This window comes from Alosa alosa, chromosome 2, assembly GCF_017589495.1.
Source record: "Alosa alosa isolate M-15738 ecotype Scorff River chromosome 2, AALO_Geno_1.1, whole genome shotgun sequence".
Lineage (NCBI taxonomy): Eukaryota > Metazoa > Chordata > Actinopteri > Clupeiformes > Clupeidae > Alosa > Alosa alosa.
In genome coordinates, this window is record NC_063190.1 from 887,893 (window position 1) to 913,099 (window position 25,207).

General features: G+C 39.2%; 1 protein-coding gene across 1 annotated transcript in view; it reads left to right on the plus strand.

Moving 5' to 3' along the window:
- Positions 1–244: 244 nt before the first annotated feature.
- Positions 245–25,207, plus strand: part of ubr1 (ubiquitin protein ligase E3 component n-recognin 1) — a 128,542-nt gene continuing 103,579 nt past the window's right edge. The window contains exons 1-4 of the mRNA XM_048227879.1: positions 245–313; positions 9,150–9,412; positions 24,500–24,578; positions 24,727–24,837. Of these exons, the coding sequence (XP_048083836.1) occupies positions 269–313; positions 9,150–9,412; positions 24,500–24,578; positions 24,727–24,837 (498 nt within the window). The 5' untranslated portion in view covers positions 245–268. The remainder of the gene's footprint in view (positions 314–9,149; positions 9,413–24,499; positions 24,579–24,726; positions 24,838–25,207) is intronic.

Genomic DNA, 25,207 nt, shown 5'->3' on the forward strand with positions numbered 1-25,207 from the left:
GTGTTTGTAGGATAAAACAAATATCTCTGTGACTTCAAATTGACTGATACACATTTGTGACTTTTGGTTATAGGTACAAAATCTATTGCCACAAGTGCTCCGGAGTTTTGCACCAAATATACCTTTTCATACTCTCCGTTCACGAACACCTCATCCACAAGGGGGCACCAGCAACTGCTTCTTGTACTTGTGTAGTGTACGTTCGTCGCGATATAGTCCCTCCACAGCACTTTGCAGTGGGCAAGAAACAGTTTACGGCAGAAGGAACATGGCGGAAGATGAAAAAAGACTGGACGCTCTGGAGCTTAGCAAGGTACATTATCTGTCTTAGAAGACGTGCTTTTGATGTTTTACGCACATACACTGATATTTCACGTTATACTATCCTCTGTGTAAGTGTGTCAACTGCTGGTAGTTCCAGGTGCCTTCGATATCGTTACCCTGGTCTGTATGGCAGATGACACTGCGCTAACAGTGTCATGTGCTAACGTTAACATTGGTTAAAACCTAACGTTAAATTAACAGTAGCCTATGACGTGAATTTTCAATGTAGATAAACTAACCTTAGTTTTAACCTCTTGTATTGATAATTAAGCCTGTGTGGATGATACAGGAAAACACAGCATGCTCCATTAACGTTATCTTTTCATTAACAAGAACTTAAACGCAATTGCTCGTTATCCAGTTTGCTGTTAGTAAACGAACGATGTTCTTTTCTTTAGATTACCTTGTTAATTTAAGATAAAGTAGACACGTTTCATGTGTCTTAAATAGCATGAGCACACACACGTAGGTTTAGTGTAAAGGCCTTTACGCACCGAATAAAACAAGAAAGTGCAACATAATACGAAGCCATGGATGCAGATTTTTACTGTAATTATGTGGTGCCTGGTTTCGTGCATGACTCCCAATCAGTGGAGTGGTGCATTCTCTGAAGGAAACATGTGTGCACCCTGGGTTGTAACAACAATTACAGCTGCAGAAAGGGTCCTGTATTTTGATAGGTCTATACATTGCTTTACACTTCTACACCTATGTCTGGATGATGGCAGCAATGACTCAGTGATATCAGCGGCTGCCCAGAGGGAATGCATATTCAAAATATCTCTTCTTTGTAGTCTATTTATCCTACACACAATTGAGCTCAAATTGATATCAATCATTTTCATAACCTTGTTAGAGAGAAAGCAGCCTGTATGAGATTCTCTAAGCACTGTGCAGCACATCCAGATTTTATCTAGATAGATTCTTGATAGAAAAAATAACACACACATAGGCTAAATAGGTTTTACAGAGGGCGCCTGCAGGAGTGAATGCTATGGTATACACACCCATCTATTTCTGTGAATGTTTCTTCTTCTACTTGCATTGGAAGTGAGTAAATTTGTTTTTGAATAAGTAGGCTAGAAGATGTGCTGAAGATTTTATTTTACTAAGATTTTATTCATGTTTAGTTCATATTAGATGGGATTAAAGTATATTCAATACATAATGAAGACGTGGGTGCGCGTCCATTGCACGAGTGAAATACCAGTAGCCTTAAAGCAACACCAAAGAGTTTTTCTACCTTAAAATAATGTTTCCAAAATTGTTTCAGTGGTTCATCAACTCGTAACAGGGTGAACGGCACTTCTGCATTCGCTTTGCGACCCTCTATCGGCTATAACTGCACTATGTAAGTTTGCCAGATCGGGTAGCGGATCTTTAGTTCGATGGAATGAGACATAAGAAACTACAAATTTGACTTGCATGATGTCGCAATACATCATACTTTCATAAAATCATGCAACATATTCTACCTTGTCTGTGGACATCGTTATTTGCAAAGCCGGAGCTGGATGAACAAATAGCGTGCGTGGCGTGCGACAATTGACAAAGGAAAAGTTCTTTGGTGTTGCTTTAAACGAAATGCAGTTTTACATGTAACCAGTGGTGCAAATGAGTACTAACTGACATGTCCAGAAGTGCATCCATGAAATGAGTCACTAGATCGTTCCGCATACAGTAGCCTAGGTAGCCTACCGAAGATAACTGAAGGTATGTGGCTAAAGCAACCCTAATGAAAGTGTCATGAAGTTTTTTTTTTCTCCGGTAGTGAGATAGTGTTCTTGTATAAGTCAATTAAGCTCTAGGCCTACTAAGCGAGACTAGTGTTATGTTGCGCATAGAGCATGAACTGGGTTCAAGTTTTACAGATAGGAGTGAACGTTCCCGGCAGACTTTCTTTGACTTTTTAAATCTGAATGGTGGTGTCTGGGTTTTCAGTTTGTTTTAAACTGAAAAAAAGCAAAGGAACAAGGTGATTGCCATAGACGTCTACGTCTGCTTGCCTAATCTGAATAATTGACAATAGTAGGCCTAAAAGAGATCTTAATGCATCTCTGCCCGATTTTAAGACACTTTTGCTTTAGGCAAAATTTAACACTTGCTTGGGAGAATAATTTTTGTTGTTATTGCGAGCGTGCAATAGGCTATGATATGGGAAATACCGTATTTTCCGGACTATAAGTCGCATCAGTCAAAAAATGCGGCATGAACAGGAAAAAAACATATATAAGTCGCACCGGACTATAAGTTGCATTTATTTAGAAATGTATTTCACAAAATCCAAAACCAAAAACAGAGACTATGTAACTGGATTATTGAGGCCAAAAAGATTAATGTTAATGAAGACGAAGGAGTCAAGGCAGCCAAGTGGAGGGCAGGAAGGTAATTGCAAAGCAAAAGATTCACTGAAAGAAAATGCCATGTGGTACACCAAAATGTATCTAAAATGTGGAGAATACAATGCAATCAAGCATTTTGGGCGATGTGGAGTCACAAACTGGCATCAGATTAAATGCTCACGAGAGAGAAAAAGATGCAGTTTTAGACGAGACTGAATCAAGCCAGGCGATAGGCCCGACGCTAATTGTAAAGCAATTTACAAAATATTCACTGAACAAAAATGCTGATATGATACATGAAAATTTAGCTAAAAATGTGGAGAATGCAATGCAATCAAGCAATTTGGGCGATGTGGAGTCACAAGCTGGCAGCAGATTAAATGCTCACGATAGAGAAAAAGACGGTTTTAAAAGGACGTGACCGAAGCTGAGGCAAGCCAGGCAATAGGCCCGACGGTAATTGTAAAGCAATTTACAAAAGATTCACTGAACAAAAATGCTGATGTGGTACATGACAATTTAGCTAAAAATGTGGAGAATGCAATGCAATCAAGCATTTTGGACGATGTGGAGAGACAAGCCGGCAGCAGATTAAATGCTTGAGAGAGAAAAATATGCGGTTTTAAAATGATGTGCAGACCGAAGCTGCAGCAAGCAGGTGACATTTAGACATTTATTTCACAAAATCCATGACTAAGAACAGACAGACTATGTAACTGGACACATTGAGGCCAAAAATATTGAGAATTCTACAGGGAATGTTGAAGACGAAGGAGTGAATAGTGGCAAGAGGCAAGCCGAAGGCTGCTGACAAGGGCCCGACGCTATTCTAAAGCAATTTACAAAAGATTCACTGAACAAAAATGCTGATGTGGTACATGAAAATTTAGCTAAAAATGTGGAGAATGCAATGCAATCAAGCATTTTGGACGATATATTGGAACAATCTGGCAGCAGAACAAATGCTCGCCGAGAGAGCGAGAGAAAAAAAAGATGCACATTTAAAACCAGGGCCTAAATTTCAGCGCGGGATTGCAGGTATTGCGCATAAATGATTACTAAGTATTGAGCATACTAATTAAATTAGGTCAGGAACCGTCAGGTATTTTGCAAACACAGAAGCATGAAAGCCTATAATATAACGCGAGAGAACATGGATGTGTTCTCCATTTGAGGAACGTTATAATCGATTGCGGACGTGAACAGTCAGCTACAGACTACATAATAAGGCCTACTTTCACTTTCTGTGCGTATTCACATGAAAGATAATTAGTAGCAAAACAGCGATCAAATATTACATGGCAGTGAGTTTTGTTTTCAAATGTTTTCATGCATGTCTAGATAACGGGTGAGGAATGTTTAGGGGACAGACTATCGTAGCCTAAATCCTCAAATTGGCTGGGCAAAGCACAGCACCTTTATTTGGACCATGGCTTATTCGAGTCAGCTATAGGCCTTTATTTCTTGCGTTTTACTGTGAGACATAGGCCCATACTTTTCGTTTGGAGCGGCATACCGGTAGGCTATCAATGGCAATGGTTCACTATTAAGTTTCATGTATGAAAGAGTGTCGGGATTTCCATCCGCTTATGGCGAGATATAGCATCCGCTTTCATTCATTCAAGGAACGTGTGCTGTGCTGCAAGGAAAACCTTATTCCATATAGCCAAAGAGGTCTAAGAGCCTAAATTTAGTTCTTTTTTAAATTATGCATGATTTACTTTTTTATAAAATTCATAGGCTGATGCCTGGCAGCAACAATTGTGTTTAAATGTAGGTTATTGCTTCAGCCTCTAGCTCAGGGCTGCTTGCGACTGGTAGCTTGAGAGCAACGTGTTGGAGACGATGACTTTTCATTGGCAACAATATTAAACCAACCAACAATATAAATTATTAAGAAGAGCTCTTTTATGAGTTAAATTGAAACAAAATTATACTGGCTTTTATTTGTCTGAATCTGAGGCCCGGCTAGGATTTAAGTAGCCTATGCACGTGTGTTTCAGGCATAGCGCAAGCACTAATCTCTGACTGAAAGTGCACAGGTTTTGTGCATTTGAGAGCGCTCTCTCAAGGCTGTAGACAGTAATGTTTCATGTAGGTTTCATGTCAGTTAACATAAATTAACATTTAAAAACATGTTCAATTATATAATTGTTTTCATATATAAGTCGCACCTGACTATAAGTCGCAGGACCAGCCAAACTATGAAAAAAAGTGTGACTTATAGTCTGGAAAATAAGGTACTTTCAATACAATCAGCTTCAGAAATGAATGTGTTTTCCTTAGCCTGTGCTACACCTTTCCACCAAGTTGTGCGGAAATTTTAGTTTTTGCGATGTTGACAAACATGCGTAGCACATGGAAGCTCTTGATAGCGCATGCCAGTGACGTCTATAAAAACAATATATTTATGGAATAAAACTATACAGGTAGCTCGGATAAGCATTGCTGTTTATTGTTAAACTGCAATTTTCAGCAGCAAGTGGAGGGCATTTAGCCTACTATGCTTCCGGATATATATTTTGTGTCTACCCTAATTCTGAAGCAGTGGCACCTCTAAATGAAGAGGAAACACTGAGAAGAAAGTTAATGTTTTAATGTTGGGCTTCTAGGGCAGCATGACAGCATTGGTTTGGTAAAATATGATGACATTCAGAATGTGAATACACCATAGACTGTATGGAATGCGCACAGCACAGAAAATGTATAGAAATTTTATCGAAAATTATGTAATCTTTGCGGTATGTCCATCGCAAGCGTTGATATCGCGATAACGATAGATTTTAGATATATCATGCAGCCCTAGTAGCAACTGGACAATTCAGCCGTGGATGTGTTTTTTTTTTTGCAAGAGAACATCGAAACTTCCCTACGAAAAAACCCATCACAAATTAGCGCATCCCAAATAACGTATGAGGAGGAGACGCGCAACATATGCCCACAGCTCGCATTCACAGCATAGAGAACAGTGAAGGTGAAGTTTTGGTCATTAATGACTTGGCATAACCCTCCTTCATCAACCCACGACCCACCGGCAATTAACAATTTAGTTATTTTTTCTTTACCCGACCTGCTTAATCCATGGTGTTAGTGCCATTTTCCATATTGTAATTTAGACTCAGATTTAGATAATATTATTTAGATTCATTTTTTGGTGATAGCTTAATTGTGCTATAATAAACAATGTTATAATTGCATTATTGTATTTCATTTTGCATTCTAGTTAAGTATGTTTATGCATTGCATTGCCTAGAGTAACCAAAAGAGCGCGCCCTGAGCTATGACGTGGTCAGTTCACGTGTGAATAGAAAGTGAAACTGTGATTTGTATCTTTGGTCAGTATTCAGTAAGTAAAAACACACTGTTTTCTACCGTCGTTCAACAGTAAACACGTAGAGACTCCTTCTTTCCGTCTTAGAGTGGTTAAGTGGATTAATACATTGAGAAATACTTACCGATGACAAGAAGGGAACTTTCACCACTACACATGGTTTATCCTCAGCCAGTTACAAGTCATCCATGCATCTCTACTGTGTATCCATGCATCTCTACTGTGTATCGTCGAACTAATGGGATGTAGGACCAATGGGCTTCTTTTTTTCAGACTAATGGTATGTCGGACTAATGGGATGTCGGACCAATGGTCCGTCCCCATGCCGGACAGGGCTTTTAAAACCCATATGTCCGGGCCGGCCTAAATTCGAACGTATGGCCACCCTATTGCTAACTGGCTCTTAGGAACAAGCTGTTCGTCCATTTTAAAATCGTAGTTCGCTTTAGGTCGCACTGTCTACGCCGGTGTTCGAGCTGCAAATCGACAGGTCGCGCGGGATTGGTTTGTGAGTGTGTGACGCTTTTTTTTTTGTTTGTTTTTTTACCCCTCAGTCACTCACGTTACTGCCTGAGGGAGAGGGAGAAAGCTACCGGAGATTGTTTTAAACACGAAACCAGGGCAAGTCTCGGCTGCCGCTTGAAAAATGTATGACAATAAATATTCGAAACCTACGATATACTAATTTTATATATCTCACAAATCTATTTCTGAGATATATCGAGTATATTCGATATATCGCACAGCCCTACAAACACTACATAAAAGTACAAATTGACAAACAGGTAAATCCTGCTTAAAGTTCACTGTGTGTGCTGTAGGGATGGGCGATAAAACGATAGCGATATATATCTCAATAGACATGTAATCGATATCAATAAAAAATACGTTCGACATAACATTTGATAATTAAAAGCAACACACACCTCCCGCCTTACGTTGTCCATAAATAAATAGGCTAAATATATCTTGCATTGTAGGTACTTATGTGCAACTCTACCAGAATAGGCGTCAGAAGTAGGCCTACCTCAACCCAGACTCTCAATGAGTCCTTGCCCCGTGCACACTCTCTCTCTCTCTCTCTCTCTCTCTCTCTCTCTCTCTCTCTCTCTCTCTCAATAGGCGCATCCCTCCTCATGCACATGTAATCCAAACATTCACAATCGTGCAAGACAGTGCTGCTTTTCATTCAGACTTATGTGCACATTTATTTATTTGAGTGTTTTTCAAGATTGTGTTGCTATTTCTTTTCCCTGTTTGCTTTGATTGATAACTGAGGTGATTAAAATCAGAGGAAGGTTAAGTTTAAAATAAAAGTGTTTAAATTGAACTTTTTTTTCTTCTGGTTAGTGCTGGGCTACCGAAAATGTATATCACAGTATTTTTCAAAATTCTTATGGTTTCACGGTATATGACAGTGTTTTTTTTTCCATGCATAATCAGATGTTCACATAGTGCTGGGTGGTATGACCAAAAATGTATATCACGGTATTTTTCAAAATTCTTACGGTTTCATGGTATATGACAGTATTTTTTTTTTCCATGCATAATCAGATGTTCAGCATTTTCTACAGGTTGAGAGAGGAATTGCTGCAGTACATTGACTAAGGATGGTCTATTTTACTGTCATGATGTAGAATAACTCCACACTAGTGGTAATGCAGATTTGCATGGCCCCAGAAAATGATGCTGTTTACAGAGCCACTCATGATTCTAATGAAGAATCTAATCAGAATGCAAAGACAAAATACCGAACTTTTACTGTGCAAATTTCACAAACATCTTGTATAAAACCAATACAAAAAGTAGTGCAACTTGCAATAATTATACTTTACTTAAAATTATACAATTTAAAATAAAACCTCTCTGCTAATATGCTTACTCTGTCAAATAGGCCTATCAGAAACATGCCTTATTGTTATTGTGTGGTTTACATGACGTTAGTGGTAGGCTAACGTTAACTTCATGTGGATGTGGATCTTGTTAGCCTGCCATGAGCTTCGGTTTGGTTCGCTAGGCAAACAAAAAAGTTTGTTTTGGTGCACTGATGACAGTCAGGATCATTTCTAACTAGCCAGCTAGTATTGCTCAGTTCATGTCTATAACATGCTTTACTTGCTACCTGGATAATTTCAGCGAATATTCTTAAGGTGAGATGAATGATAAGAACATTAAACTTCACTGTGTTCGGTGGGTTGCTAACTAACGACATCACCTACAGTAGCCTTGTTGAACAATCTCAATAGAATTTTCGTGACGGTAAATCCCTTTCAATGCAGTATCCCTTAACTAATGAAACAATTTAAGGTATTCTGTGCAACACCCTTAAATAAACCCCTTACCTAAGAAGAAATTAAGCCTTAAGGGTCATACTTCAGGGGAAAAACTTAAGGTGTTTGTGTTTACGCTCACTATGCCTGGCAGTCGCACCATGCGTGTATGTGAAAAAAGTCCCGTCTGAAACCCAGTCACACGGCGCAGCGTTCCAAACGTTGTGTAATCAAATACACCGGTATGGCGGTATATTAAAAATTAATATCATAACGAAAATATACACCGGTATACGGTGTGAACCGGTATACCGCCCAGCACTACTTCTGGTCCTTATCTGAAATAGATTTTAACAAAAATCAATAATTATCGATATCGCTGTAACATATTGCTGTGACGATTTAATCTTCACGGATCTTGTCTTGTTTCTGCAAGACCCCACATGAGAGACTAGCCTGGCTAGCGCCACCACTTCTCAATGAGATGTGGTCTGGGAACCAAACGTTCATTTTCTCGTATTTGAAAAAAATGCCCAGATCCGTTTATTGGGTGCCACGGATGTCTATCAAATGCGTCTGTGCATAGCTCATCATCGTCTTGCTTTCCTACCTGTTCTGTGATTGGTTCCCTATCTCAGGTGAAAATTTGCTCCATGGTCTCCAGGCTGCCTTAGCAGCGTGAATCAAATCGCGCGCAAGGCAGCAGGGGAACACCCAGGCTAATGAGAGACAGGGTTTAATTCTTTTTTTTCATTCTTTTTTATTCATTTTTTAATTCAGGGTTTTCAGAGTCTGAATCCCACATGAGAGACAGGGTTTAATTCTTTTCTGCTTTTAGTTCTATATGAAATTGTACTGATTCAAGTTCTCCTATGGGTTTAGAGATGGAAGGAGGCACCAGACAGTGGCACAGCCATCCTTTGCCATTTGATGGAGCAGGTGCCACAAGTCTACTGCTTGGAAGCAGAGCCCCGGCCAAAAGAAGAGGAACTACTGGCACAGGAGCGACTGCTATTGCCATTGGAGTGTTTCCTATTTGGGGAGGAGCCTCATGTTGGCTTGGAGAAAATACAGCAAAGAGGAGGGGCAGCATCACAGCTGTGTGGCAAAGTCTTCAAGGAGGGAGAGACTGTCTACTCTTGCAGGTCAGAGACACATCAGCTTGTGCACTACATGGAAGGTGGTGTCAGCATGGACCCTATAATTCCAGTACTAGTTGCCATGATCGTAAATATTGTTAAGTAATTCAGTTTTGACTATACATCAGATTTCAAAATGTTTATAATTTGCATTTGGAACATACACTACTATTCATGAAACTTTTTTACCATGAAGGAATCCTTGATTTGCAGCAATTGCAAGTGGCCAGTACAATTGTTTTTATAGACTGGAGTGAGACCAAAAACATTTGAGAATGCTCTTGTCATGTCACTGTATCCTTCTCAAGAAAGCGTCTTTGATATGAACATGGAATAGCCTGTAATTTTGACGAACTACAGTAATTCTGACGTAACCTAAAGTGCACCGCATATATACAGTAGGCACTGACATGAGAGCAAAAATACTTTTTAACACTTGCCCAGATAAAACCATTAAATACACAATTTAGTGGCACCAACAAAAATAGGGGTGAATCATAATCTACAATCAACAGCGGTGAAAGGGTTCTCAGGGTTGTGGAGGGCTTAAAGTAGAAATCCAGTGATTTTTCATATAGGTCTCCGTTTCTTGAGGTCATAAGTACTTTCAAACAATTTTCAAACGTCTTTGTAAATGTCGTTTAATTAAAAAACGGTTTTGTTCGCACCTTTCATTTGTTCGCGGCTGTGCTTGCCTAGCGGTACGTGTCCATTATTGCGGCGCGTAGACGCTTGCAGACACCTAGCCTTCTCTCCCGTCACCGCTTGTGGGCGTGTATAGGCTAAAGTGTATGGTGTAACGTTTTATTATGACCGCCGCTAGCGAAGCGGTCATATAGGGATTGTCAAAGTCCCCGTCATCTACTTCCTGAATTTTTGGTCAACGATACCGGGACACGAACCACGGGACACATGAAATTTGGTGGGTATGTAGCCCCACTAGACTTTTACGGAAAAAATTTGTTTTGTCCCTGGGGTCCACTCCCCTCCCCCGAACCGCAAAAAAAGCAGTTTTTCCTAAATAACTACCTGAACCGTGGCACCGAGGATGAAGAATATTTTATGGTATGTTGGTCTCAAGGGCCCACATCAGTCTGGCCCATAATCACTCATTTGTGATTTGCACCCCCCCGGTAAAAAATGAAAATGCAATATTATTCTGCTTTAATCGGCCCTATCTTCAGTTAAGATGTTCAGAACTGCACCAAATTTTATTTATATGATTGACCTGGCATTCTCATGGGTCATCCATGGGGGGGTCTTAAAAAAATAGATTATGTGTACATTTAGTGACTGTACACTCATTGGCCTGTAGATGGCGGTGCACACATATACACATGCACACACACACAGGCACCCACATACTATCGGTATTAGAACGGCCGATACATAATTACAAATTCAGTAGGATTAAAAAGAAAGCCAAAATATATATTCATCATCATCATCATGGCTGCATTTCCAGTATTGGCGATAAGTAGTCGTTTGTCCACTAGATGGCGCATCGTTGCAGTGAGATGTAATTTTGTTGGAAGTTAAACGTGGGTTGGAATAACAATGGACGCTTCCTACAAGGACTATAGTTTACCGCAGAGAACGTCTAATAAGGATAGGATGATGTTCACATGAAATGTAATTCCCATTTCTTCTTGAAGCCGAAATAAATCTGAGGATGTTTATCGGACATGCTTGGTTTTTACTGCAGGTACGTTAATCTTATAATATCAATAAGGACCTAGGTAATGTTACCGTTAAGCGTTGGTGGCATTGATGGAGGCCAATTTGATTGATTGCATTTGTAGAAAACTATAAATGCGGTTATACCAAGCAAATTGATAGCAGCACTGTAATTGTATCTTTCGACTGTCATTTGTTGCACGCGTGCTACAAAAATCATTCTGTGCAATGGAAGATTTACCAACGTTATAACCGGTCTGATACAGTTTTGCCTGTATCGTGAGACTGAGGCGCCTGTTTATTTTGTTTTAAGTGCGTGAGGGGTGTGAGGGGAATCGATGTGCTTTGATTCCAGCTTGGTAGTTATAGTCTGTGAAATTAAAAGCATGTGTGTGTGAAGTATCCAAACAATGACACCTTCATTTCATTATGGTTGCTTTAGCAACACACCTTAAGCTACTGTGTAGTGGGTCCCATTTAGAAGTGGCTACTTCATTCGCGCTTTCCTTGACTCATGGAGCTGCGTGAATTTTATTACAACTTTTCGCCACGATATGGCAGTTTAAGTCCGCTTGATACTGTAAGGCGAAGCCATTGGTTTCAAAGGAGATTTTATTTGTGTCGCCAGCATAGCCTATTGACAATTTATGTTGTAAATAGGCCTACCTTATAAGCCTACCTGTAGCTTAGGGAAGCTAACAGCTTTCTATTAGGATCTAGTGTGTTAGTTACAGTTTTGTCATAACTCCCTGATGCATTTTTGCATTTAGAATAGCCAGAGCGTGAACAATATCGGGTGCCTAGGACTAGGCTTGGTGAACCCAGCCTGATCTGCCCGCTATTTATTTTTTGATTTCTTAAAAGATTGAGGTTGGTCTGGTGAAAGCCAGACTAGCCATGGACCTCAGTTACACAATGCAAGGGAACATGAATCAGCCTATATTTGCACAAACAATAACGGACAACAGCTCTTCAACTTTGGCCCGTTAAAATGTGTATGAACAGTCTAGCGGCGATTTCATCAAGGCCCATTTGGACATGTCAGTTATTTGCACCACTAGATGTAAAACAGCATTTCGTTTCAGACTACTGTTACTTAATTTGTGCATTGACAATAAAGTATTACATGAACTAAAGATGACTAAAATCTTATGTAGAAGAAGAAACATTCACAAAAAAATCCATCCATCCAAAAAATGACCTTTTTTTTTGATAGCTGTTGAAAACGGCACGGAACTGACAGAGATGTTTTTGTTTATAAATAAATAAATAAATAAATAAATAACATTATGCTGATACCTTTTGCTTTTCCCAAATACAATGTAGCCTACAGGTGTAAGTGACCTTTCATCAATCCAGTTGCAATGGATGAACTGTGATGAACTGCCCTACTTGTGATTGTTTAGAGATGTTAAAGGTTTTATAACAATGCTACATCTTCTTTGGCTATTCTACAATCTATTCACCTTTTCAGCACCAGTAGGCTACTCTCTGTGCAGCGACACACACACTCAGGCATGCCAAACAAGCATACACAAAAGTTTCAAGAGTGGGGGATGGAGTAAAATATGGAGACAAATTGAAGTGTGATTTATTTTCGCGGAACGGATGTACAGGACTGAGCGGCGGCCATATTTTGTACCGCTATGCGGTACATCTAGTTTTATCTAATTACACAACGTAGGCTACTAAAGTGGAGGTAGCATACTACTGTTAACATCTTTTATTGAAACACTCACAAATATCATTGACATGTTCCTCCAAAGCACCTTCTGTCTTGGTTCAAGTCGCCAACAAGGTCTTTTTGATGGGGTGCAGTGGCGAACTTGTTGTAAACTTAATGGCTTTGCCAGTATAGCTTAATATATTTTCATGAAACCAACATAATTATCTGGCGGAACAAATATTTTTGGCAGGCTATAAACCTCTCCGGAATAAGTCCCGCCTCCAAAACATCCGGACCCACCCAACTTCTGGGCGTTGAATGTCTATGGGAAATAACATGGCATTTCGAAATATCATACCTGCCAAACATCTGTAGGTGGCGAAGTAGAAAAAAATGGTGGCCCGATTGGACTACACACTTCTGCCATCTAGTTTCCACTGGATTTTTTGATTGTCGTTGCCGTTAAAGTAGAAATATATCAGTAAGAAGCACTTGGCTAACGCACGCTTCAGACGCCGCGACTCCCTGAGTCAAGGTTGCATGGCAACGGCAATGTTTCATAGTTTGTCTTCACCGAAATGGAGTTTGTGGCACCAGAGCCTGTCTATGGAGGTGGCACTAACCCTGCGTGAAATCGTCATGTTTGATAGGTTGTTAATACATTCTGAAAATGTTACTGTTCTGATCAAGGTCATGCAAAATAAAGCTATCGACTCAGTACAACTCTGCCTCTGATTCCTAGTCTGCTTATCATTATCTGTTTTTCGTGAAAAAAAGAATCTCGTCATGTCTTTGTCGGCGATGGGAATGTGTAAAATGCATGATTTCCGTGCAAACAAGTAGCCTAATGATGTGCTGGTAACGTTTGCAAAATAGCAATTTTTGAAAATGTCCATATGAAGAACAAGACCTTTTGATATATGGCCACAAGAATGATTGTAACATAAAACGATGATCGTTTTAATTTTAGAATCCTTATTAATTAGGGCTGTAACCCAAAATCGACACTCATGTCCACAAACCTGTGTCGCGGTATGAAAAGGCAAAACCACAACACACACTTTCTAGTGTTTCACGCAGTGCTTTGCAGCTTACGCGGCTGCATAAGCAACAAATATTTCCCGCTTTACTTACAGGTAGCCTACGTTGTCCAAAAATAAATAAATAAATCATAATTTCATCAGGGCTCTCAAGTTTTGAGGACAGGCAAGAGTGACATTCCCCGTCAACCCCCCCCCCCCCCATATTGTAGCCTAAATCATTTTTATACATCAGATTGTTATGTAGCATAGCCATAATATATATCATTTGAAAGCTTGGACTCAATTAAATTTAATCAGTGTTACCTTGCATTTGAGGCCAAGATTATGCTTCTAAGAGGTTCATATGCAGTGGGTAGATGACAAATGGCAGAATTCAGACTGTCCATGTGTCACACACTTATAAAAAATGGCAATTGTTAAGAATTTATATGGAAATGTTGTAGGTCTGGTAGGTTCAAGTTCTGTCATATTAAATTTATTGGATTTGTATTTCACTTTTGACTTAAAATAATCATCCAAACATAAAAAATGTCATATGGTGTGACTGTCCACCATGTGTGCGAACTTCCTAAAAAGAGTGTATATCAAATAAAAAGTATAATTACTTTAAAGTTTTACCATGCATATAAAATAATTGGATGTTTTTACAACCACAAAAAAGTTTTGATGTTTATGCATGCTGTCCAACTAAGTTATAATCAAATATATTTTGTCCATAAAATGGTTGTCATATGGCGTGACACTATATTGTATATTTTGACTGGGCATTCATTTGGACATTATTATTGTGAAGAGGACCCTGCTTAATCAGGAAGTAACAATAGAATGTCAGGAGTAATTGGCAACGTCAAGAGGTGAGTTCTGCTTTTTAGATTTTTATATAAAAGCTTTGAATTGGACATCATCAATGCATTGGCCAAATTTTAGTGTCTTATGGTGTGACATCATTTGCCTAAAAAAGTAGCTATTTTCCACAAATATTCTTCATGAATTCTTAAAAGCACTGCTGTCATGTGGTCAGTTGCATGCTAAATAATAGTTAGCTGTATTTAACTGTCTAGAAAATTAGCTTAACTGTCAAAATGTCATATAGTGTGGCTGCATCATATGGTGTGACAGCTTTTTTTTCAAGTCACACTATATGACATTTCTGTCACACCATAAGACCAAATTGCATTTTTACATAAAAGTTCTTGTAAAAAATATGTTTTAAATTCAGATATTATATGTTTTTTGTTAAATCTGTGATAATTGGGAAAAAATGTATCTGTACAATTCATATTTCTCATACTTTTTTTCTTTTATGTTACCATGCCATGTAAGTTTAAAAAATAAATACTAAACTTTCATCTATTTTGCTGTTACACGATACACCATTCATAGAGTGACTTCAAAATTCATTGTTAATGATTTTATTGTCATTAAAAACCCTGTTTTGCTCTGACACATGGTGGAGTGGTGCAGTTCATCATATGGCGTGACACCATGTCATTTGGTGTGACATTAAATAATGTCACAAAAAAGACTTTATAATTGAAAAATCATTAAAACATCAATAGCACATAAAGGAAATGGTATCTGCAAGAACCTCAAGAATTTTGAGTGAGTTCTTACAAGAAATGTCAGAATTAAGCTAAAATATCTAGTTACACTTAGGAGCATTCTCCACCTTGACAAAATAACTTGTTAAATTTTAGGTTTTTCTTCTAAATATTCATAAGGAAATGTTGCAAATCAAAGCAAACGTGATTAAAATGTACAGTGACATAAATTAAAGTAGAAAAAAGTATCTAATTTTCATTTTATTTCAAATTATTTTCACGTCACACCATATGACAATTTTAGGCACTAACATGACAAATTGACATATAAATATATATTTCACTTTTTTTTTTTGGAAAAAAAATGTATATTAGTCAAGTTTAGAGATACAGCAACACATATAAACACTTTTTAGGGATGATATTTGAAGTTTTTTTAAATTCCTTTTTTCAGGCTTATTTGTCATCCACCCAGTAAGCATTTCATTGTCAGTATGCATTTTGGATAACCAAAAGTCCTATGGGGAGTTTCCATAGGGCATTTTACAAAACGCATACCTTGGAAAAAAAATGGTCTAAACTCATTTATTTAGTGCTGCCACTAACGACTAATTTTCTAACGACTAATCTTTCGACTAATTTTTAGATTAGTCGACTAATCTAAAAGACTAATTTTAAAAAAAAAAAATCAAGTGTTTGTTATTTCGTTGTGTCCATGTGCTCTGTTTTTATGGAAGTTGCATAAATCCACATTGTTCTATTAAATGTTGTTTCATAATTAAATAGCCTTCCAATAGGCGAATCGGAGCTTTGCTACCAACGTTATCGAGTGGTTTCAGTTTAAGCTTTCAAGACACGCATGCATTGAATAAACGCTCATACCACCATTTAATTGTATGCCTCTATCTTTGATGACACTGATTGCAGAAACGTTTGTTTTCTTTTTCTGTCAGTCCGCGGTTCCTTGATCAATTGCGCAGCAATATTGGTGTATATAATAATGATGTGCAATATTGGGCCAAAAATCAAAATGGGACATACCTAAAATTTATAATTGCTCAGACTTGCAGAAGAAATGATTTGACACATGACACTGACAATTCAATAATGGGCCTACCCTTTTCACCACCTTCTCTGTGCAAGCATCCACTAACCTGGCCTTTTTAGGGGGCTTTCCTCTCAGGGCAAATGAGAGAATGCTTAATTGCTTTTTACCTGACATTTTTGAAAAACAGATGCAATGATTACTGCATCCATGGCCAGGATATAATTATGATAAAATATTATTATTATTATTATTATTATTATAAAATATGACAATATTTTAAAAGTGACTTATAACATTGACTATGCAATACACTTTAATTGATTTAGTATTTATTTACTTTTATTTATTTAGTGCTAATAAAATGATTAAGCCTATTTGGTAAGAGAGAGATGTTTATAATGCAGGGCTTAAAGCAATACAAATTGTCTGTGCCTGAAGTTATCAGACATTTATGAGGATGTCATAATATCAAAGTCAAAGTCAGCTTTATTGTCAATTTCTTCACATGTTCCAGACATACAAAGAGATCGAAATTACGTTTCTCACTATCCCACGGTGAAGACAAGACATATTTTACCAAGTTAGGTCCACAGACAAACATAACATTCAAGTAAACAAAAAAGTAAGTAAATAAGTAAATAAGAGGGCACATATAATAATGAAAAAATAAGAGCAGCAAAATGTGGTTGAAATTGTGCATAGACAGTCAATAAAAATACTAGTGCAAATTCAGGCCAATAAAAGGCTTGGGTAGTTCTGTTTGACCTAAGTAAGAAGAAAGTGGCATAGTGGTGCAAGTTATGTAAGAGCAGCAGAAGTGTTGTGTTTCAGGACAACAACACCAGTTGTAAAAAGTGTACAAGTGTGCAAGTGTGCAAGTGTGCAAGTGGAGTAGTGCAGGCTGCCATTTTTGGGTCCAATGTCCAGGATGTTATGTAGCTGAGGGTGGAGGGGGGGGAGGGAGAGAGTTCAGCATCCCACGGCTTGGTGTATGAAGCTGTTGGTGAGTCTGGTAGTGCGGGGGGCGCAGGCTTCTGTACCTCTTCCCAGAGGGCAGTAGATCAAACAGATTGTGAGCGGGGTGACTTGCATCACTCACAATTTTGGTAAGCCTTCTTGCGGGTGAGGTGGGTGGTGTAAATGTCCTTCAGGGGGGGAGTGAAGCACCAATAATCCCTTCCAGCTGTGTTCACTATGAGCTGCAGGGCTTTCCTGTTGTATTCAGTGCAGCTTCCGCCCCACACAGCGATACAGCTGGAGAGGATGCTCTCGATGGTGCCTCGGTAGAATGTGGTCATGATGGCTGGTGGAGCACTTGCTCGCCTGAGTTTCCGCAGGAAGTACAGGCGGCGCTGAGCTCTCTTCGCCAGTGATGCAGTGTTGGTGGTCAGGAGAGGTCTTCACTGATGTGCACCCCCAGGAATTTGGTGCTGCTCGCTCTCTCCACCACAGCACCGTCGATGGTCAGTGGCAGGTGTTGGGTGTGACCTCTCCGGAAGTCAACAACAATCTCTTTGGTCTTGCTGACGTTCAGCAGGAGGTTGTTGTCCCTGCACCACGTGGTCAGATGGTCGACCTCCAACCTGTATTGAGTCTCGTCGCTCTTGGTGATGAGACCCACCAGAGTTGTGTCGCCAGCAAATTTCACTATGTGATTGTTGCTGTAGGTTGCAGTGCAGTCATCGTCAGCAGGGTGAAGAGCAGCGGACTGAGCACGCAGCCAGGGGGGGCCCCTGTGCTCAGTGTGATGCTGCTTGAGGTATTGTTGCCAACACGTACTACTAGGGGACTCTGACAGAGGAAGTCCAGTAGCGAGTGGCAGAGGTAGGTACTGAGTCCCAGTTTGTCAAGTTTGCAGATGAGTTGTTGTGGTATTATGGTGTTGAATGCAGAACTGAAGTCTATAAACAGCAATCTCACATATGAGTCTCTTTTTTCCAGGTGGGTGAGGGCTGGGTGGAGGGCAGAGCAGATTGCATCCTCTGTAGACCGCTTGGCTCGGTATGCAAACTGGAAGGGGTCCAGGGTGGGGGGGAGATATAATATACTGTTGTCTCATTGCCTATTTTCAAATCTTAAGCATACCAGCTCACGCCTGAATTCAGGCACGGTGCCTGAACACTTTAAGCCTGATAATGTGACGATATGTCAGTCATCATAACGAAAATATGACTAGGCCTAGACTACTTGTTCTGAGCAGGTGTTGTCGGTGAACAGGCTGTTGACACTCATTAACAACTGATGCTAATTATCTGGAAAACATTCTCTAACAGCAGTCAAGTTGTCATTGTTCGTGTCAAACAAGTTGTGAATTTGTTGTAACATTAAAAGATGACTTACTCTGTGCTCAAAGTGATGCTCGAAGCTCCAGTGGTTTACTCTGAGGGTGAACGAAACTTTCGGTAGCAGAATCACGTGAACAATTCCAGGGTATGTTTTTTTTTCATTGGTTGTTGTGTTAAATCTTACCCAGATACAATAGTGCTATTTTCTGATTGGCTATTGTGTAGCCCATTTCTTTTCTTGATTGGCTGATAAGTGGCAGACTCGTCTAAGAACTCCAGGGGAGACGCGCTTGATTCCTGTTGGTTCCATAGTGAGAGCGGCGCAGCCATAGAAATTTTGGGCGTTGCGGCATATATTATAAATAGTTTTTCTGCGTGAGAAATACAATGTGTGGCGGGAGTGCGTGACAAAAGACCGAAATGAGTGACTGTCACGCTCAATGCGTGACACTTGAGAGCCCTGTTTCATACCTCTCGTTGCTTTCATTGTAGACTTGTGTTCAACTTTACCAAACAGTATAGAAGTAAACCCCCTCTCCTTGCCCCGCTCTCTCTCGTTCTCCCTCCCTCCCCCTTCCGCTCAATGGACACGCGCGACTCAGCCAACACAATCCAAATAACATTCACAATCGTGAAAGCAATGACACATAGAAGACGATTAGCTAAATTACTATTAAATCAATTTATCATCATTAGCATGCTGCACATATTTATTTAAAACTTGCATTCAAGTTGACTGATCATCTCAATACCAATGTTTCCCAAAAGGGCCTGTCCCAAGGAGAACAAGTATTACCTTGAAACTTAAACACACATGGGGAAACTGAACAGTCTAATCAGTACACTATCATAAGCTAGCCAACTATGCTACTTTGTTTACAATATTCCCAGGCTTCAACCAGACAGCTGAATTAAAGAGGTAGAGTTGTAATGAAAATAGTAGGCCTAAGCTATAGGCTAATCTGCATATCTATCTAATAATCTGCACGCTATTGAAGTATTATTTAATAAAATGTCTAGCCCCCTAAAAAACCGTGGGTTAAAAATCGTGATACACCAACCTCACGATTCGGTTTGTATCGTTACAGCCCTATTATTAATGCCAAAGTGGTACATTAAAGTGTGCTTGTAGCCAGGCCTCGGCTACTTCCTGGGGGAGTGGCTTGGTAGGGCAGCGAAGAGCTGTGAAAGGCAGGAAGTTATGGGAGTTGTTGGCTTTCATCAACACATTTTTGGCTTTTTCTCGGTCAAGAAGGCACTGGCTTCAATGATTACTCCACATTTCTACTACAAAAATGACCCAATTTAAATACACATTAATCTTCCCAGCAGTGAAACTCTCCTTTAAGTCTGGCATACCCAAGTACCAAAGCAACATGTGGGACACATATTTTTCCAGTGTTATTTTGGTTACACACACATTTATCTAACAACCAGAAGGGTAATGCTACAACAAGATAAATCCTCCTACTTGGGTGTGTTGCTCTTTCTATTTGCGCTTAGCTTTAGGCTACATTTCCTGTTGGCATGGTCAGGGGTCGAAATTAACTTTTTGGCCTATTAGCCAAAGTCTCCATGATCCCTTCTTTTTAAAAACACCAATTTGACTTGTCTAATGCAAATCTTTCTTTTTTATTTTCCACCCTGATCATGGGCAAAATGCACCATTGAGATCAATACGTTTTATATAGAGTTACCACAGTGCCACCTGTGGTTGTATAGAGTAACCTGTGGTAACTACTAAGAATACTTTTCTAACCCCCACAATTGAAATGGACATGGTGTCATTGGAATTTAATGCTTCTTTTTTTATGCCAATCTCAGGCCATGTCCCTGGGTCATAAAAAATTCAGCGAAAGCTAAATTCTTTGTCCAGGTGTGCCCTTATAAAGGTTTAGCTGAGTTGTGCATGTTTGGAGAAGAGTAATCCATGATCAGCATCCAAGATGATCAAGTGATCCATTTTGAGATGGAGTGAACATTTCAACCACCAAAACACCATCCACAATGTGGATAATAGCTATAGAAATGTATTAGTTTTGGGGTTTTTTCAGACAATGGGACCTGGTGAACTTCTCAAAGTAAACGGTAACACTAAAACAAGGGGCAAATTGAGAATTTTGGAGGAGAAGATCAGGCTGTCTGCCGAGAGACCTGCCCTAATAGGCGGCATTGGACACACAATGATCCAAAACATGCAGCTAAACAAGGCAAGAAATGGTTAACCGAGAACAATACCAACATTTTAGAGTGGCCCAGCCATAGTCCAGACCTCAATCCATCAAAAAAGTGAGAAAGGCCAGAGGGATGGCAAATAATCGCTCTTGACTCAAAACCCAGATTGCTGTTAAAAAGGTGCAGTCTAGAATCATTGTGGAGACATGGAGAGGCTTGGTAGGTATTATAAGAACCATTTTGAGAGCTGTGAATGCAAATAAAGATGTTTCCATTGATTATTTAAAAAGGGTATGAATAATTTTGGACACGCCATTTTTCATAAAAATGTTAAAGATCAAAATGCTTCTTTTTTTGATTCCATGTTTCTACCACATTGTCTTACAATCTTTTGACATGTGGTAGTGTAATTTTCAGTCAGAATAAACATATCGATAAAGAGAAAATCAACATTGAATCAATATGTGCCAGGGGTATGAATAATTTTGTTCTTAACTATATACTTACTTATACTTAAGAATTTATTTTCTTAATGCACTAGCAGACAAATTTGCTTGTTTTTTGGACAAATTGCTTAACCAAATAAATTTCAGTGTCCCGCTGGCGGGATGGTTAAACCACTCCCCCACCTCCCCCAACATTCTAAATCAATTGTATGCACCATATTGCTATGTTGCATAGTAATGTTATACACCATTTCAAAGCTTTGACTCTTGGGAATCCAAAAATGACAACTTTTTTTCATGTACCATCTGTATAGTGCTTTACATTCTCAGATTAATTTTATTATGTCTCAATTAAATTTGATCCAAAATGCCCCCCTCCCCCTCCGCTTTTGGTGATACCCTGACTTCTGGCTGCAGTGTAGCTGCAGCACAATAAGTAGATGCATCATATTGGGTACTGAAATATTCACAAGAATCCATAGAAATTGAATCTTCATGTTGTATTATCCAATATTAGTTGTACAGATGTAAAGTCTATCTTATACACACTCATTGAACCAACAAAGTAAATGCAAAAATAGAGACTTTTTTGTAATTATTCCATATTTTGTGTAGTCAGTCTATATCAGAACACCTGACATACAATCGAAATAGTCCACAACAAACCTCAAAGTGTTACCTTTCATTTGAGACCAGGATTATGCTTCTACACAAAGGGGTGTGCAGTAAGCATTTGATTGTCAGTATGCATTTTGGATAACAAAAAGTCCTATGGGGAGTATTCATAGGCATTTTACAAAACGCATGGGCATACCTTGGCAAATAATAGTCTGAAGCACTCATATTTTCATTCTATATTGATCAACTTTTGCACACAGCTTCACGAGACTTGGTGCTAGGGCTCAGTTGTGTTTCTAAGGGATATCAAGTGACCTAGAGGGCTGAAATGTGGTCAGTTCAGAGATGCTTGTAATCCGGCAGAAAGAAAAAAAACTATATTCTGTATTCTTTGTAGTAGGTCACAGTTATTTTGACTGCTTGACAGGGCTTAAAGGTTCTCAGCTTTCTGTAGAGGTCCAGCACTTGATGGTTGACAGGGCTTAAATTTCACTGCGGGATAATTTGTTCATAATTTGTTCAAACTCTAGCCATCATAATGCGAGAAATTCCCGCATACACTTTTACAGCCTGTCTGATGACGTTAATATAGCCTAATCATTAAGTGGCGTGAATGCGGTGCTATTGACCGGACTGATCAACTACCAAGTTGAATTGAACATAGCCTCATGCAGACACACACACACACACACACACACACACAGAGAGAGAGAGAGAGAGAGAGAGAGAGAGAGAGAGAGAGAGAGAGAGAGAGAGAGAGAGAGAGAGAGAGAGAGAGAGAGAGAGAGAGAGAGAGAGAGAGAGAGAGAGAGAGAGAGAGAGAGAGAGAGAGAGAGAGAGAGAGAGAGAGAGAGAGAGAGAGAGAGAGAGAGAGAGAGAAAGAGAGAGAGAGCTACGCTACCATGGCAAACTTTTACATCTGGAAAGAGCTCCTTGGTAACTATCCTGCTAGCTCAGTCAGGTCACGTCAACACTTGATCCCAGAAAGATTGTCTTCGACATGTTAGTTTTTTCAACATTTATTGTATCTAATGACATAGAAAACATAACGATTTGCATACACATACCGCACTGTGCACAACTTTTATTCACTAGCGACTATAGCCTAAAACGTCAGGTTGAAGGGGGGCTAATTACTCCATAGAATTAATCTCACGTATTTTCTTAAAGTGACAGGCACTCAATTACACCTACTCATCAGCAATGTGCACTCAATTGGACCTACACACCACATTAAAGATATGCCTAAGTGTTATAGGTTAAACGTCAATATGAGGCATTCAAATTACTAAATATGTTTAGCTACTAGTAATTACTAGTAAAATGCTATACTTTAAAAAAATGCATTATTAAATAAATACACTCTATATGAATTCAAAAATATATGATAGAAACATATCACATAAGCTATCATTTTCAGTGTGTGTTTGTGTGTGTGGAGAGAGTCAAGCAGAATCTAGGATGTCCACTGTTGTGAATGATCCCACTATAGTATATATTACTGATGACGTCAGGGTGGTGGGGGCCCCAAAATCAAACACTTTCTTAAAAAAAGTATCGAAGTATTGAAATCGCAATTCTTGACTTGGTATCAGAATCGACCCCCCCCTCCCCCCCAAATTGTGTAAATCCCCCCTACATGAATAACCTAAGGGGGGAATTCCCCCCCATTTTGAAAAATGAATTTTAAGCCCTGGTTGACCCCAAAAGAGGTGGGAACAATGCCCTTGTAAACAGGCACAGTGCAATTTCAGGCAAAAACTTGACATTTTTACTGAGAACTATGCCGAACTGGCAGACAAATTTGCTTGTTTTCAGTCTTAAAATGAGTCAAACTCTTCTTAAATTAAGTCAAATTATTTTACAAGAAAGCACTAGATAAGTCTCTTTATACTGAAAACAATATTAACTAGATTTTTTGATCTTGATAAGATTAATAACACTTGGTTAGATTTTATTAGATAAGCAGTTTTTTGCAGTGTAGTGATTGCAAAAAAAGAGAAAACTGTATTAGGCTACACGCAAGGACACAAGCTACTGACAATGACGTTGTAGAAGCTATGTTGGACCCATAGCCTGCAGACAGGACACTTTTAATGAGGAAAGGTAACCCCTGCATCAGTTGAAACACGTCCCATAATCATGTTCCAATCATGCAGTACCAGGCTCAAATTCTGAATAGAATTGCATCTGGTTACATCAGGCTACCAATTTGCATTATTCACACACGAATTTCGCCTATGTTTAGGATAGAAAAAAAGAACATTTGCATTTACAGAACATATGTAAGTAAGTTCTATTTATTGAGAAAGAAGGGACATTGTAGAATAAAGTAAGAAATAGTTAAACAAGATGTGTGGACAGTATGGACAAAGAACAGTCGATACTACGTGACAGTTGGATGCTCGCACGCAGTTCGGATAAGCTGTATATGTGTACACGTGGTAATTGATAATTCAGTATTATTTTAAACCAGAGTGTGTGAGGCATTTTTTTTAATTGACCATTATAACGAATAATACAATAATGCATGTTGTAGGTTTCATTTTGTGTTACCAGCAAATGTCAAGTCACCACTGGATCTTGTTTTGCAGAGATTGTGCCATAGACCCCACATGTGTGCTGTGTATGGACTGTTTTCAGAACAGTACACACAAAGGGCATCGCTACAAGGTAAATTCCAGTTCCAGTTTTCATTAGTTATTTTAGTTATGCTAGTTTGTTATCTTTTACATTCTACTCACAGTATGCATACGGCAAATAGATATTTTTACAAATTCATCTCACTTATTGTGATTTCTCTTGTGTGTGTGCACAACAGATGCACGCCTCATCAGGTGGTGGCTTCTGTGACTGTGGTGACCTGGAAGCCTGGAAGACTGGCCCCTGCTGCTCCAAACATGACTCTGGGGCTTCTATTCCCATGGAAACGGTATGTGTTAGTGCCAGCTATGAGGAAAGAATTATGTGCATTATCTATTGGGAGTGTTTCGATAATGTGTCCCATGTCCTATGTGTTCTTTACGCTCTGGAGTTACACGCATGCACACTTCCACACACACTTCCACACACACAAGGTCAACATTCACTTTTGGCCTCCCATTGGGGAAAACTGATGCGTGAGAATGTGACATTCCAGAAGTTTGCAGTTGTCAGAGCCATCAGTTCTAGATAACTAAAAATAGCTAAATAAACAAATAAAATGAGTCTTCTGAGAGGAAGTACATGAGTTGTTGATAGTGACGACTTTGTGAAAAATCCTTTATTAAAAAACATGTAGACAGTGTATATAATCAGTTTTG